General features: G+C 48.6%; 1 protein-coding gene across 1 annotated transcript; it reads left to right on the forward strand.

The window, feature by feature from the left end:
* The first annotated feature begins 3,734 nt into the window (after positions 1–3,734).
* Positions 3,735–14,588, forward strand: LOC120928231 (paternally-expressed gene 3 protein-like). Its single transcript, XM_040339338.1, has 6 exons — positions 3,735–3,816; positions 8,167–8,432; positions 11,322–11,763; positions 13,086–13,244; positions 13,855–13,945; positions 14,429–14,588. The coding sequence occupies exons 1-6, from the start codon at positions 3,735–3,737 to the stop codon at positions 14,487–14,489; spliced, it is 1,101 nt and encodes a 366-aa protein (XP_040195272.1). The 3' UTR covers positions 14,490–14,588.
* Positions 14,589–15,828: the final 1,240 nt, after the last annotated feature.

The raw sequence follows: 15,828 nt of genomic DNA on the forward strand, positions 1-15,828 counted from the left end.
GTTACGCCCCTGAGAGAGGAGTATAGCGCGAGAGGGAGAGAGAGGAATACAGAGAGGAGTATAGCGAGAGAGAGAGGAGTATAGCGAGAGAGAGAGGTATACAGAGAGGAGTATAGCAAGAGAGAGGATAGCGAGAGAGAGAGAGAGAGAGGTATACAGAGAGGAGTATAGCGAGAGAGAGAGAGGAGTATAGCGAGAGAGAAAGAGAGAGAGGAGGATAGCGAGAGAGAGAGAGAGAGAGAGAGAGAGAGAGAGAGAGAGAGAGAGAGAGAGAGAGAGAGAGAGAGAGAGAGAGAGAGAGAGAGGAGTATAGCGAGAGAGAGAGGAGAATAGCGAGAGAGAGAGGAGGATAGCAAAAGAGAGGAGGATAGAAAGAGAGAGAGAGGTATACAGAGAGGAGTATAGCGAGAGAAAGAGGAGGATAGCGAGAGAGAGAGAAAGAGGAGTATAGCGAGAGAGAGAGAGAGAGGTATACAGAGAGGAGTATAGCGAGAGAAAGAGGAGGATAGCGAGAGAGGAGGATAGCGAGAGAGAGAGAGGAGGATAGAGAGAGAGGGAAGTATAGCGAGAGAGAGAGAGAGAGGTATACAGAGAGGAGGATAGCGAGAGAGAGAGGAGGATAGCGAGAGAGAGGAGGATAGAGAGAGAGAGAGAGAGAGAGAGAGAGAGAGGTATACAGAGAGGAGTATAGCGAGAGAAAGAGGAGGATAGCGAGAGAGGAGGATAGCGAGAGAGAGAGAGAGAGGAGGATAGAGAGAGAGGGAAGTATAGCGAGAGAGAGAGAGAGAGAGAGAGAGAGAGAGAGAGAGAGAGAGAGAGGTATACAGAGAGGAGGATAGCGAGAGAGAGAGGAGGATAGCGAGAGAGAGAGAGGAGGATAGCGAGAGAGAGGAGGATAGAGAGAGAGAGAGAGAGAGAGGAGGATAGCAAGAGAGAGGAGGATAGAGAGAGAGAGAGGAGGATAGCAAGAGAGAGGAGGATAGCGCGAGAGAGAGAGAGAGAGGAGTATAGCGAGAGAGAGAGGAGAATAGCGAGAGAGAGAGAGGAGTATAGCAAAAGAGAGAGAGAGAGAGAGGAGGATAGCAAGAGAGAGGAGGATAGAGAGAGAGAGAGGAGGATAGCAAGAGAGAGGAGGATAGCGCGAGAGAGAGGAGTATAGCGAGAGAGAGAGGAGAATAGCGAGAGAGAGAGGAGTATAGCAAAAGAGAGAGAGAGAGAGAGAGAGAGGTATACAGAGAGGAGTATAGCAAGAGAAAGAGGAGGATAGCGAGAGAGAGAAAGAGGAGTATAGCGAGAGAGAGAGAGAGAGAGAGGAGTATAGCAAGAGAGAGAGAGAGAGGTATACAGAGAGGAGTATAGCGAGAGAAAGAGGAGGATAGCGAGAGAGGAGGATAGCGAGAGAGAGAGAGAGAGAGGAGGATAGAGAGAGAGAGAAGTATAGCGAGAGAGAGAGAGAGAGAGAGGGGTATACAGAGAGGAGGATAGCGAGAGAGAGAGAGGAGGATAGCGAGAGAGAGGAGGATAGAGAGAGAGAGAGGAGGATAGCAATAGAGAGGAGGATAGCGATAGAGAGAGAGAGAGAGGAGTATAGCGAGAGAGAGAGAGAGGAGAATAGCGAGAGAGGAGTATAGTGAGAGAGAGAGGTATACAGAGAGGAGTATAGCGCGAGAGGGAGAGAGAGAGGAATACAGAGAGGAGTATAGCGAGAGAGAGAGAAAGAGAGAGAGAGGTATACAGAGAGGAGTATAGCGAGAGAGAGAGAGAATACAGAGAGGAGTATAGCGAGAGAGAGGATAGCGAGAGAGAGAGGTATACAGAGAGGAGTATAGCGAGAGAGAGAGAGAGAGAGGAGGATAGAGAGAGAGAGAGAGAGAGAGAGAGAGAGAGAGGAGGATAGCAAGAGAGAGGAGGATAGAAAGAGAGAGAGAGAGGAGGATAGAGAGAGAGAGAGAGAGAGAGAGAGAGAGAGAGAGAGAGAGAGAGAGAGAGAGAGAGAGAGAGGAGGATAGCAAGAGAGAGGAGGATAGAGAGAGAGAGAGAGGGAGAGGAGACTGTGCCAGCAATGTGACCTGGGGGTCCCAGAGGATGAGGAACACTTCCTGTTACATTGCCCCAAGTACTCATCAGTGAGGGACACTCACTTCCAGAGACTCTCCGCTCTCATCCCGGACTTCAATTCTACAGGAGAGAAGAGGAAACTCCAAATTCTACTGGGAGAAGAGGAGCCAATGGTGAAGAGAGCTGCCCAATATGTGACAGCATGTCACCGACTGAGAGGGACATGAGAAACTGAGGACTTTCACAGACTTATGTCCATTCCCCTTTATATTACCCCCCTTCCCCTTTATATTACCCCCTTCCCCTTTTCCTTGCTTTGGCAATGCTAATATGTATTTGGTCCTGCCAATAAAGCTTATTTGAATTTGAATTTGAGAGAGAGAGGAGGATAGCAAGAGAGAGGAGGATAGAGAGAGAGAGAGAGGAGGATAACAAGAGAGAGAGAGGAGGATAGTGAGAGAGAGAGAGAGAGGAGAATACAAAGAGAGAGGAGTATAGCGAAAGAGAGAGAGGTATACAGAGAGGAGTATAGCGAGAGAAAGAGGAGGATAGCGAGAGAGGAGGATAGCGAGAGAGAGGAGATAGCGAGTAGGGGTGCAACGGATCGTGCCCGATCCGCGATCCGAACGGGTCGACCTGTTCGGATCGGCACAGTATGCGATCCGCGGAATGCACCGGCGCTGCAGCCTTAAGAAAGACCGCGGCTTCGACCTAGCTCCGGAGCGGTCGGCCATCTTGGTACACTCGGCGGCGGTGTGCGCTCGTGGATCTTTTCTATTCTGCAAGAGCGCGCTGACTCTGCATGCAACCTGAGTACAGTGAGACGGACCGAGTACATCAGTACAGTGAGTTGGCTAATGGCTATTACAGGGGAAAAATGGCTATACACACAGTGTTACTGTTTACTAGTGTGGGGGCAATGTTGGCTATGACTATTATTACAGTGGCAAAAATGGCAATTACAGTGTTACTGTTTTACTAGTGTGGGGGCAATGTTGGCTATGGCTATTAATAATAGCCATAGCCAACATTGCCCCCACACTAGTAAAACAGTAACACTGTAATTGTCATTTTTCCCACTGTAATAGTCCCAAAAATGTGTCAAAATTGTCCAATGTGTCCGCCATAATGTCGCGGTCACGAAAAAATAAATCGCTGATCGCCGCCATTGGTAGTAAAAAAAAATAATAAAAATGTAAAAAAAGACAAAACTTTTGTTTGCCTTGTGTTTTTTTTTTTTTTTTTTTTACTGATCCGAAAATGATCCGATCCGTGACTCCTGATCCGATGATCGATCCGATCCGTGTGTTTTTTGATCCGTTGCACCCCTAATAGCGAGAGATAAGTATATGCCTTTAAACGCACTGCAAACACACTAAAATGCATGTAAATGCAGATGCAGAAATGCACAGTGAACACAGGGATTGTGGTGTAAACAAGCCTTAAATCAGGAAGAAAACAGTTAAAAAAAAAAAAAAAACATGCAGGAGGCTCCGCCCACCTAAGTATATTCTAGTGTTCTGAAAAAAGAAAGTTCCAGGCCCTGCACAGTGACATCACAAAGCTAACCCCCACAGAGCCTTTATATTCCAGACGCATAGGGCTCAGCCTCAGATAACACAGAGCGTTGAGGAGTGTGGATGTGTTGTTATTTGTCTCTGACAAAACAAGCGAAAATGAACAAGTTATTGTCATTATTTCTTATTGTGTTGGCCATGCCAATTGCAATGATCAACGGATTACCGATTCCATCAAAAGGTTAGGACTCTATTATATATTTGTAGTTTTCATTGGAATAAAGGAGAGTACACATTATACACATTGCACTTTCATATTCGGAGCTTTGCTTCACTCATGTGACTTAAATCTTCCTGGATTCATTTGAAATCAAACTGTCACTTTGTAAAACATGAACCTTCCCCTCCCCCGAAGTGTCAGTTATTTATGAAAATGACAAAGACCCTGAAAGCTTTGTGAAGTGAGCCCAATACACTGCAGTGTAGTAGATAATAGAAGCCATAGAGATCCATCCTATATACAGGACATGGGAATCCCAGTGTACATCACATTGAGGGAGGAGATTACAGCTTCTTTACAATTACTTACATATGGTCACAACACCCGTGTGAGAAGGCTGTGCTGGAAGCAACTTCATCACCCTAGAAATGGCATTCAGGGAACGGTTACTAGACATACAATAACCCGCCCCTCACCTAAGTCACGCCTATATCCACCCCATACCCGCCTCTCATCTCCACCCCCTACATACCTTCTAGCACCGCCCCCTTTTGAGAATAGGGAACCAAGTATGATTCGTAAGGAGGTCTGGCTGCAGAGTGGAGCTCCACCGATGACAGGAAACATATGGCCTCCACTCCAATTTTTTTTATTTTTTATTACTGAACTTCATTGGGAATCTCTGCAGCTGGAGCGCCATAGGAAACATGTGTCCTCCACCTTTTTTTAAATGAACTTTAACCACTTGGGATCCGCCTGCCGTCAATTGACGGCTGCAGTGCGGATCCCAATTTCCAAACTGCCGTCAATTGACGGCCGCCCCTTTGGGCGTTCCCCGCGCGCGCTCCAGAGCGCGCTGCGGGGAAAATCTGTGTTGGCCGTGTCCCTCGGACACAGCCAATTACAGATCGCCGCGAACGGCCAATCAGAGTGGCCGTTCGCGAGGCGATCTGTGCGGCCAATGAGAGATGATCTCATATGTAAACATATGAGATCATCTCTCATTGCCGTTTTACACAGAGACAGCGGTGCTGTCTCTGGAGAGGAGACCGATCTGTGTCTCTTGTACATAGGGACACAGATCGGTCACCCCCCCCAGTCACCCCCCCCCTCCACCTACAGTTAGAACACTAAGCAGGGATACATTTAACCCCTTCCTCACCCCCTAATGTTAACCCCTTCAATGCCAGTCACATTTATACTGTAATTAGTGCATATTTATAGCACTGATCGCAGTATAAATGTGAATGGCGCCAAAAATGTGTCCGATGTGTCCGATGTGTCCGCCATAACGTCGCAGTCCCATTAAAAATCGCAGATCGCCGCCATTTCTAGTAAAAAAAAAATAATTAAAAAAAAATAATTCTGTCCCCTATTTTGTAAGCGCTATAACTTTTGCGCAAACCAGTCGCTTATTGCGATTTTTTTTTTTTTTTTTTACCAAAAATATGTAGAAGAATACGTATCGGCCTAAACTGAGAAAAAAAAATGTTTTTTTTTTTTTAAATTGGGATATTTATTATAGCAAGAAGTAAAAAATATTGTATTTTTTTCAAAATTGTCTCGCTTCTTTGTTTATAGCGCAAAAAATAAAAACCGCACAGGCGATCAAATACCACCAAAAGAAAGCTCTACTTGTGGGGAAAAAAGGACGTCAATTTTGTTTGGGAGCCACGTCGCACGACCGCGCAATTGTTAGTTAAAGCGATGCAGTGCCGAAAGCTGAAATTTCACCTGGGCAGGAGGGGGGTATATGTGCCCAGTAAGCAAGTGGTTAATGTAACAAAACAACAAATAGACAACACTACAGGAAGTGGAGCCTGGGATTTGCAGAAACACAAGATATTTTTGGGAGGTTTTGTACTTCCTGTTAAAGTGCTGTCCTTCAGTTAAAGCGGAGTTCCACCCAAAATTGGAACTTCCGATTATCCCACCCCTCACCCCCTTACATGCCACATTTGGCATGTAATTTTTTTTGGGGGGGGTGGGGGCTTTAGGAGGAGTGGGACTTAGGGTTGCCACCTCATCCCTTTAAAACAGAACACATATTAATTACACAGGTTCTGTGGCTAATTAAGGTGGTAATTAGGACTCATTTGGTGCCTTACCTGCATTCAATTAGCCTCAGAACCTGTGTAATTCATATGTGTTCTGTTTTAAAGGGATGAGGTGGCAACCCTAGTGGGACTTCCTGTCCCACTTCCTCCTTCCGCTGAGAGGCTGGTTAGGCGATTAAGCTTAAATGCCTACAACAGCCCCCCCCTGTAGGCGATCGCCTAGGACACGTCACAGGTCCTAGGTGATCTCCTGTCCAATCAGACGGCGCCGGGCCATGCCGCGCGCACATGCGCAGTGCCGCTTGCGCATGTGCAGTGGGTGCCTGGCCGTGAAGCCGAAAGCTGTCACGGCCGGGTGGCCCACAGTTGAAATGAAAACGCCGGCCGGGGAGGGGGGGAGAGGAGCGGAGCCCCGGCCGACGCGTCGATGGAACGCTGGAGCAGGTAAGTGTATTTTTATTAAAAGCCAGCAGCTACACTTTTTGTAGCTGCTGACTTTTAATAAACATAAAAATTGGCTGGAACACCCCTTTAACTTTGTAAACTGTATTGGTTTGTAAACAGCGATTGTTTAACCACTTCAGTCCCGGAAGGATTCCCCTCCCCCTTAATGACCAGAGCATTTTTTTGCGATACGGCACTGACAATTGCCAATCGTGTGACGCTGTACACAAAACACAAATTTATGTTCTTTTTTACCCACAGATAGATTATTTAGGTGGTATTTGATCACCTCTGCAGTTTTTATTTTTTGCGCTATAAAACACAAAAAGAGCGACAATTTAAAAAAAGAAAAAATAAATAAATTGTTTTTACATTCTGCAATAATAAATACCCCAACCCCCCCCCCCCCCCCCAAAATATATATATATATATATAATGAATTTATTCATCAGTTTAGGACAATATATATCCCTGTACATATTTTTGGTTAAAAAAACTAAAAACTCACAATAGGCGTATATTAAGTGGTTTGCACAAAAGTTATGGCATCTACAAACACTGGGATAGATTTTAGGGATTTTTATTTATTTTTTATTGTTTTTACTGGTTTGTGATTTTTAGCGCGGACAAATCTGACCCCAAATAACACTTTTTGGGGACCAGTGACATTATTACATTGATCAGTGCTATAAAAATGCACTAATCAATGTAAAAATGACACTGGCAGGGAAGGGGTTAACTGTGTTCCCTGGGTGGCTGCCTGGGACATGACAGATATCACTGTTCCCGATCACAATAGACAGTTCCCAATATCTAGCAAGAGAGACAGTCCCATATATACAGCAAGAGAGACAGTCCCAATATCCAGGCAGCATTATAAGACATCCCCATATCCTGACAGCGGCATTACTAGACAGTCAAGCAGCCCCTATATTCATCCAGCAACAACACTGACAGTTTTAAATAATTACCAAAATCAATGTACAGTCTTCCTCAGGCAGTGAGCAGTCAGAAGTTTCAGGACAGGACACCACACTGCAGCTCTTCCTCACACTCACAGGAACATCCACTCTACTACAGGGAGAGGCAGAGTGCAGCTGATATTGCTCCACTCTCTTAAAGGGGTTATAAAATAAAATAAAAATTCCCCCCTAAATAGCTTCCTTTACCTTAGTGCAGTCCTCCTTCACTTACCTCATCCTTCCATTTTGCTTTTAAATGTACTTATTTCTTCTGAGAAATGCTCACTTCCTGTTCTTCTGTCTGTAACTCACCACAGTAATGCAAGGCTTTCTTCATGGTGTGCAGAAAGCCTCTTGAGGGGGAGGGGGCGAGCAGGCAAGTCAGGACACTCTCTACTTTGCAGATAGAGAAAGGAGCTGTGTGCTAGTGGGCATCCGGACACTCCTGCTCGCCCTCTCCCCCCTCAAGATGCTTTCTGCACACCAAGAAGAAAACCTTGCATATGGTGGTGAGTTACAGACAGAAGAACAGGAAGTGAGCATTTCTCAGAAGAAAAAAGGACATTTAAAAGCAAAATCGAAGGATGAGGTAAGTGAAGGAGGACTGCACTAAGGTAAAGAAAGCTATTTAGGGAAAAAAAACATTCCTTTACAACCCCTTTAAGGCTGCTGCCGGTACTATAGGAGCTGTGTCGGCTTATGTGGCCGCCAGCTGACTCTGCGGGCTGAGAGCTGCTTAAAACAAGCTATATATTAAAAAAAAAACTCTGCTCCCTGTCAGAAGTACCAGAACTCAGTTCTGGCACACACACACAAAATAACTGAATATAATATAATAGGATTGTACTTATCTTTCTTAGATAATATAAAATTAATATTTGTATTTATTTTCTCTTCTGTGATTATAGATCCGAATGAACGTTATAGATATGTTGTGTATGAGCCGTCAGGCAAGGAGTACAAGATTGAGATATTTCTACCTGAGCCAATAGTTGAAGATACCAAAGCTGATGAGAAGGATTTACCTGCGGAGTCCAACCTCACACCTGAGGAGCACAAAGTAGACGTGCTATATGCACCTGAAGAATCCAATCTCACAGCCGAGGAACACAAAGCGGACGTGCTATATGCACCTGAAGAATCCAATCTCACAGCTGAGGAACACAAAGCGGACGTGCTATATGCACCTGAAGAGTCCGAGCTTGCACCCGAGGAACATATAGCGGACGTGCTATATGCACCTGAAGAGTCCGAGCTTGCACCCGAGGAACACAAAGCGGACGTGCTATATGCACCTGAAGAGTCCGAGCTTGCACCCGAGGAACACAAAGCGGACGTGCTATATGCACCTGAAGAGTCCGAGCTTGCACCCAAGGAACATATAGCGGACGCGCTATATGCACCTGAAGAGTCCGAGCTTGCACCCGAGGAACATATAGCGGACGCGCTATATGCACCTGAAGAGTACGAGCTTGCACCCGAGGAACACAAAGCGGACGTGCTATATGCACCTGAAGAGTCCGAGCTTGCCCCCGAGGAACACAAAGCGGACGTGCTATATGCACCTGAAGAGTCCGAGCTTGCACCCGAGGAACACATAGCGGACGCGCTATATGCACCTGAAGAGTCCGAGCTTGCACCCGAGGAACACAAAGCGGACGTGCTATATGCACCTGAAGAGTCCGAGCTTGCACCCAAGGAACATATAGCGGACACGCTATATGCACCTGAAGAGTCCGAGCTTGCACCCGAGGAACACAAAGCGGACGTGCTATATGCACCTGAAGAATCCAATCTCACAGCTGAGGAACACAAAGCAGATGTGCTATATGCACCTGAAGAGTCCGAGCTTGCCCCCGAGGAACACAAAGCGGACGTGCTATATGCACCTGAAGAGTCCGAGCTTGCACCCGAGGAACATATAGCGGACGTGCTATATGCACCTGAAGAGTCCGAGCTTGCACCCGGGGAACACAAAGCGGACGTGCTATATGCACCTGAAGAGTCCGAGCTTGCCCCCGAGGAACACAAAGCGGACGTGCTATATGCACCTGAAGAGTCCGAGCTTGCACCCGAGGAACATATAGCGGACGTGCTATATGCACCTGAAGAGTCCGAGCTTGCACCCGAGGAACACAAAGCGGACGTGCTATATGCACCTGAAAAGTCCGAGCTTGCACCCGAGGAACACAAAGCGGACGTGCTATATGCACCTGAAGAGTCCGAGCTTGCACCCGAGGAACATATAGCGGACGCGCTATATGCACCTGAAGAGTCCGAGCTTGCACCCGAGGAACATATAGCGGACGCGCTATATGCACCTGAAGAGTACGAGCTTGCACCCGAGGAACACAAAGCGGACGTGCTATATGCACCTGAAGAGTCCAAGCTTGCCCCCGAGGAACACAAAGCGGACGTGCTATATGCACCTGAAGAGTCCGAGCTTGCACCCGAGGAACACATAGCGGACGCGCTATATGCACCTGAAGAGTCCGAGCTTGCACCCGAGGAACACAAAGCGGACGTGCTATATGCACCTGAAGAGTCCGAGCTTGCACCCAAGGAACATATAGCGGACACGCTATATGCACCTGAAGAGTCCGAGCTTGCACCCGAGGAACACAAAGCGGACGTGCTATATGCACCTGAAGAATCCAATCTCACAGCTGAGGAACACAAAGCAGATGTGCTATATGCACCTGAAGAGTCCGAGCTTGCCCCCGAGGAACACAAAGCGGACGTGCTATATGCACCTGAAGAGTCCGAGCTTGCACCCGAGGAACATATAGCGGACGTGCTATATGCACCTGAAGAGTCCGAGCTTGCACCCGAGGAACACAAAGCGGACGTGCTATATGCATCTGAAGAGTCCGAGCTTGCACCCGAGGAACACAAAGCGGACGTGCTATATGCACCTGAAGAGTCCGAGCTTGCACCCGAGGAACACAAAGCGGACGTGCTATATGCACCTGAAGAGTCCGAGCTTGCACCCGAGGAACATATAGCGGACGCGCTATATGCACCTGAAGAGTCCGAGCTTGCACCCGAGGAACACAAAGCGGACGTGCTATATGCACCTGAAGAGTCCGAGCTTGCACCCGAGGAACACAAAGCGGACGTGCTATATGCACCTGAAGAATCCAATCTCACAGCTGAGGAACACAAAGCAGATGTGCTATATGCACCTGAAGAGTCCGAGCTTGCCCCCGAGGAACACAAAGCGGACGTGCTATATGCACCTGAAGAGTCCGAGCTTGCACCCGAGGAACATATAGCGGACGTGCTATATGCACCTGAAGAGTCCGAGCTTGCACCCGAGGAACACAAAGCGGACGTGCTATATGCACCTGAAGAGTCCGAGCTTGCACCCGAGGAACACAAAGCGGACGTGCTATATGCACCTGAAGAGTCCGAGCTTGCACCCGAGGAACATATAGCGGACGCGCTATATGCACCTGAAGAGTCCGAGCTTGCACCCGAGGAACCCAAAGCGGACGTGCTATATGCACCTGAAGAGTCCGAGCTTGCACCCGAGGAACACAAAGCGGACGTGCTATATGCACCTGAAGAGTCCGAGCTTGCACCCGAGGAACATATAGCGGACGCGCTATATGCACCTGAAGAGTCCGAGCTTGCACCCGAGGAACACAAAGCGGACGTGCTATTTGCACCTGAAGAGTCTGAGCTTGCACCCGAGGAACACAAAGCGGACGTGCTATATGCACCTGAAGAGTCCGAGCTTGCACCCAAGGAACAAATAGCGGACGCGCTATATGCACCTGAAGAGTCCGAGCTTGCACCCGAGGAACACAAAGCGGACGTGCTATATGCACCTGAAGAGTCCGAGCTTGCACCCGAGGAACACAAAGCGGACGTGCTATATGCACCTGAAGAGTCCGAGCTTGCACCCGAGGAACATATTGCGGACGCGCTATATGCACCTGAAGAATCCGAGCTTGCACCAGAGGAACACAAAGCGGACGCGCTATTTGCACCTGAAGAGTCCGAGCTTGCCCCCGAGGAACACAAAGCGGACGTGCTATTTGCACCTGAAGAGTCCAAGCTTGCACCCGAGGAACACAAAGCAGACGTGCTATTTGCACCTGAAGAGTCCGAGCTTGCACCCGAGGAACACATAGCGGACGCGCTATATGTACCTGAAGAGTCCGAGCTTGCACCCGAGGAACACAAAGCGGACGTGCTATATGCACCTGAAGAGTCTGAGTTCACAGGTGGATGGCGACAGACGGCAGTTGAGGAGGATTTAGCTACAGAGTCCAATCTGTCAGCTGAAGATACCAAAGCAGATGATACAAGTGTACCTGCGGAGTCCAAGCACACAGGTGAAGATACCAAAGCAGATGAGATGGTTGTACCTGCGGAGTCCAGGCTCACAGGTGAAGATACGAAGGCAGATGAGATGGATGTACCTGCGGAGTCCAAGCTTGCAGGTGAAGAAACAAAGGCAGATGTGACGTCTAAGCCCCCAGACACCCAGGATACAGGTAAGAGAATATAACGTGATCATTTGAAGTCAGTGCTCTAACCAATTACTTAAATTTTGTCTGATTCTTGCTAAAATGGCCACAATTCAAGACACGGGTGGGTCTGCAAGCATCACCCATCCCTACAAAAGTCTGTTTAAAATTCAGGGGGTAAATTATCGGGCAAACAGTGACTGCATCCTATCAGATGTAATCATTGTTTGGCAGCACCAGCAGCCATGGCTGCCTGAATATAATAGAGATCCCTTCATCCATGCTGCTATTAGGGAAGACTTACACAGTGGGCAGGAACACTATTTGAGGGGTTTGAAAACTTGGGTGACTTCTGGGGAATTGAATTCCATGCACATTCTGTCTGTCTCATAAATCCCCGGGGGCCAGGCCAAAACGGCAGCAGGAGGTGGAACACAGAGTACCCTCCGTTCTTATGCTTGGCTGTGCACCGACCAGCTGCCGAGTCCATAATTTTATAGATGCTTGCACAGTCTTTTATTTTTTGGTAGTTCTAGGGGACTTCCATACACCCCTCTGGTGCTGTCCCTGCATGGATGTATATTTTATAAATGTCCAATATTAAAAGCACTTATGGAATTTGGGGTTCTAAAAAAGAAGGGCCATTATCAGTTCTAAGCAAATACACATTCTTTGTCATGAAGTAAAACGCCTGTGTGAGAAGGAAGTAACCATCCCCTGACTCAGGAGCCACACACCTATGTCAAGTCATTGCCTCAGTGAATAGGTTCTGGCCCACTGCCCCAGAACTAGCATGCAGCACATGAGCCAGGGACTATCTACTTCAAGCCAACAAGGCTTTCTCTCAGGCCCCATACACACGACCGAGTTTCTCGGCAGAATTCAGCCAGAAACTCGATCGGAGCTGGATTCTGCCGAGAAACTCGGTCGTGTGTACACTTTTCAGCAAGGAAGCCGACGAGGAACTCGTCGGGGCGAATTGAGAACATGTTCTCTATTTCCTCGTTGTTCAATGAGGAAAGTCAGCCCGCCGAGATCTCGGTGGCTTCCACACTGAACTCGACGAGGATCTCGATGTGTTTGGCACGTCGAGTTCCTCGGACGTGTGTACGGGGCCTCACTTATTTTATCACAGCCACAACGGCCAGAACGGTGCAAGGCAGGCTGGAATCTGATTGCCCGCTGTGGGGAAATAATAGCCGTTCTTATGCTGACAATTATCTAGAAAACCCAAAGGACTTCTAAACTCTAATCAAATTTTTAATGTATAAATAACATTCATGATTTTGTATCCTTGTAGATAATGTACCTGAGAAATGTATATCTTTGTTTCTTTTCTGTTATTCTAGGACTAGATTTGCTGGGTAGAGACTATCAGTATATTCCAGCCCTGGGAAAAGACAATGAATATCTGGCCATTTTGCCAGGTGGTCAGAGGATGCTGGATGAACCCGAAGGCCAAGATTCCTCAGAAGATGTCCGGGCTTGGTATCACACCAAGGTGCAAGGTAAGTGAAATGTTCTGAAATAAGAATGGGCTTAATGCAGCTAGTGTAATATTAATTATGATTTAAAGCACAGCTCCAGCCAAAACTTTTATTTTTTTAGTTAATATGGTGTGGGGAGGAGTTGGGAAGATTTCTTCTTACATCCTGTGTGCTCTCCAGGACACAAAGGGAGGTAATCTCCCCAAGTGAGGAGACATAACGTTTTTTCGCAATTTCCCCACCTGGAGTTCCACATGATTAATTTTACCCAGCTATGTTATCCCGATACATTGAGGCCCCGTACACACGGCCGAGGAACTCGACGTGCTTGGCACGTCGAGTTCCTCGTCGAGTTCTGGGATGAAGCCGCCGAGGAGCTCGGCGGGACGCCTTCTCCCATAGAACAACGAGAAAATAGAGAACATGTTCTCTATTTTCTCGTCGAGCTCCTCGGCGGCTCCATCGAGCCAAAACTGTACAGACGACAGAGTTTCTCGGCAGAATCCGGGTTTTGACCGAGTTTCTCGGTGAATTCTGCCGAGAAACTCTGTCGTGTGTACGGGGCCTTAGAAGTTCTTACATGTGCTCTTATCATTGACAATAACGCTTTATTTCCTTCTTTTTGTTGAAGTCCCTATTTGGCTCCTGGCTATCATGACGGTGATACTCAGTGGATTTATTTTCATGTTGGTCGTCATCTGCATCTGCAAAGCAAAGAATCAGTAAGTATCCACAATTTATACAATTGAAAATATTTGTATTTATTTTTCTGTTTGGCCAGTACTTCAAGACATGTGCCGGTGACAACCTGTGCTATTAAAAATGGGTCACTGATCCTGTACTTCGAGGCATGTGTTGGTGACTACCTGTGGTATGACATGGGCCACTGATCCTGTACTTCCAGGCATGTGTCGGTGACTACCTGTGGTATGACATGGGCCACTGATCCAGTACTTCCAGGCATGTGTTGGTGACTACCTGTGCTATGACATGGGCCACTGATCCAGTACTTCTAGGTCTGTGCCAGTGACAACCTGTCATACCACAGATCTCTAATCCAGAACATTCATGCCTGTTTTGGTGTCATACCATGTGGGCCCCTGATACAGTGTTTCTAGGCTTATCCTGCTGTTTACCTCTGACTGTATTTGTTGCCCATTTTTTCTATTGTCCACTATAAACTAAACTTTTTCTTCTTTTTGCAGGTGGAAACAAAAATCAAGATTAAATGAAACAGACCAACTGACAAGCGTTGTTGTAAAATAAAACAATAGATTTTACAAGGAAAGGAAGTTTTTTACCAAGCCAACAAATGAGGAAATGGAACTATATCTTCGAGGACGTGATTCAGGAATTGGAAAGAGAAGGGAGTGAGATGGGTGGGGTGGGTGAGAAGGGAGGGGTGGGTGCAGAGTGCAGAGGGTGAGGTGGGTGTGATGGGTGCAGAGTGCAGAGGGTGAGGTGGGTTCAGAGGGTGAGATGGGTGGGGTGGGTGCAGAGGGTGAGAAGGGAGGGGTGGGTGCAGAGTGCAGAGGGTGAGGTGGGTTCAGAGGGTGAGATGGGTGGGGTGGGTGCAGAGGGTGAGATGGGTGCAGAGGGTGAGGTGGGTGGGATGGGTGCAGAGGGTGAGGTGGGTGCAGAGGGTGAGATGGGTGGGGTGGGTGCAGAGTGTGAGGTGCAGAGTGCAGAGGATGAGGTGGGTGCAGAGGGTGAGGTGGGTGCAGAGGGTGAGAAGGGAGGGGTGGGTGCAGAGTGCAGAGGGTGAGGTGGGTGGGATGGGTGCAGAGTGCAGAGGGTGAGGTGGGTTCAGAGGGTGAGATGGGTGGGGTGGGTGCAGAGGGTGAGAAGGGAGGGGTGGGTGCAGAGGGTGAGGTGGGTGGGATGGGTGCAGAGTGCAGAGGGTGAGGTGGGTTCAGAGGGTGAGATGGGTGGGGTGGGTGCAGAGGGTGAGGTGGGTGCAGAGGGTGAGGTGGGTGCAGAGGGTGAGGTGGGTTCAGAGGGTGAGATGGGTGGGGTGGGTGCAGAGGGTGAGGTGGGTGCAGAGGGTGAGGTGGGTGGGATGGGTGCAGAGGGTGAGGTGGGTGCAGAGGGTGAGATGGGTGGGGTGGGTGCAGAGGATGAGGTGAGTGCAGAGGGTGAGGTGGCCGGGATGGGTGGGGTGGGTGCAGAGGGTGAGAAGGGAGGGGTGGGTGCAGAGTGCAGAGGGTGAGGTGGGTGGGATGGGTGCAGAGGGTGAGGTGGGTTCAGAGGGTGAGATGGGTGGGGTGGGTGCAGAGGGTGAGAAGGGAGGGATGGGTGCAGAGTGCAGAGGGTGAGGTGGGTTCAGAGGGTGAGATGGGTGAGGTGGGTGGGGTGGGTGCAGAGGGTGAGGTGGATGCAGAGGGTGAGGTGGGTGCAGAGGGTGAGGTGGGTGGGATGGGTGCAGAGGGTGAGGTGGATGGGTGCAGGGTGCAGAGGGTGAGGTGGGTTCAGAGGGTGAGATGGGTGGGTGCAGAGGGTGAGATGGGTGCAGAGGGTGAGGTGGGTGGGATGGGTGCAGAGTGCAGAGGGTGAGGTGGGTGCAGAGGGTGAGATGGGTGGGGTGGGTGCAGAGGGTGAGGTGGGT

The sequence above is a fragment of the Rana temporaria genome, chromosome 2 (assembly GCF_905171775.1).
Source record: "Rana temporaria chromosome 2, aRanTem1.1, whole genome shotgun sequence".
NCBI classification, from domain to species: Eukaryota; Metazoa; Chordata; class Amphibia; order Anura; family Ranidae; genus Rana; species Rana temporaria.

What these genes read in the sequence shown, in the direction of transcription:
- LOC120928231 (XM_040339338.1), top strand. Translation starts at nt 3,735, where the DNA reads ATGAACAAGTTATTGTCATTATTTCTTATTGTGTTGGCCATGCCAATT. An exon ending in CCCAGACACCCAGGATACAG is followed by an intron (nt 11,764 to 13,085) that starts GTAAGAGAATAT and finishes CTGTTATTCTAG; the next exon opens with GACTAGATTTGCTGGGTAGA. An exon ending in GTATCACACCAAGGTGCAAG is followed by an intron (nt 13,245 to 13,854) that starts GTAAGTGAAATG and finishes TTTTTGTTGAAG; the next exon opens with TCCCTATTTGGCTCCTGGCT.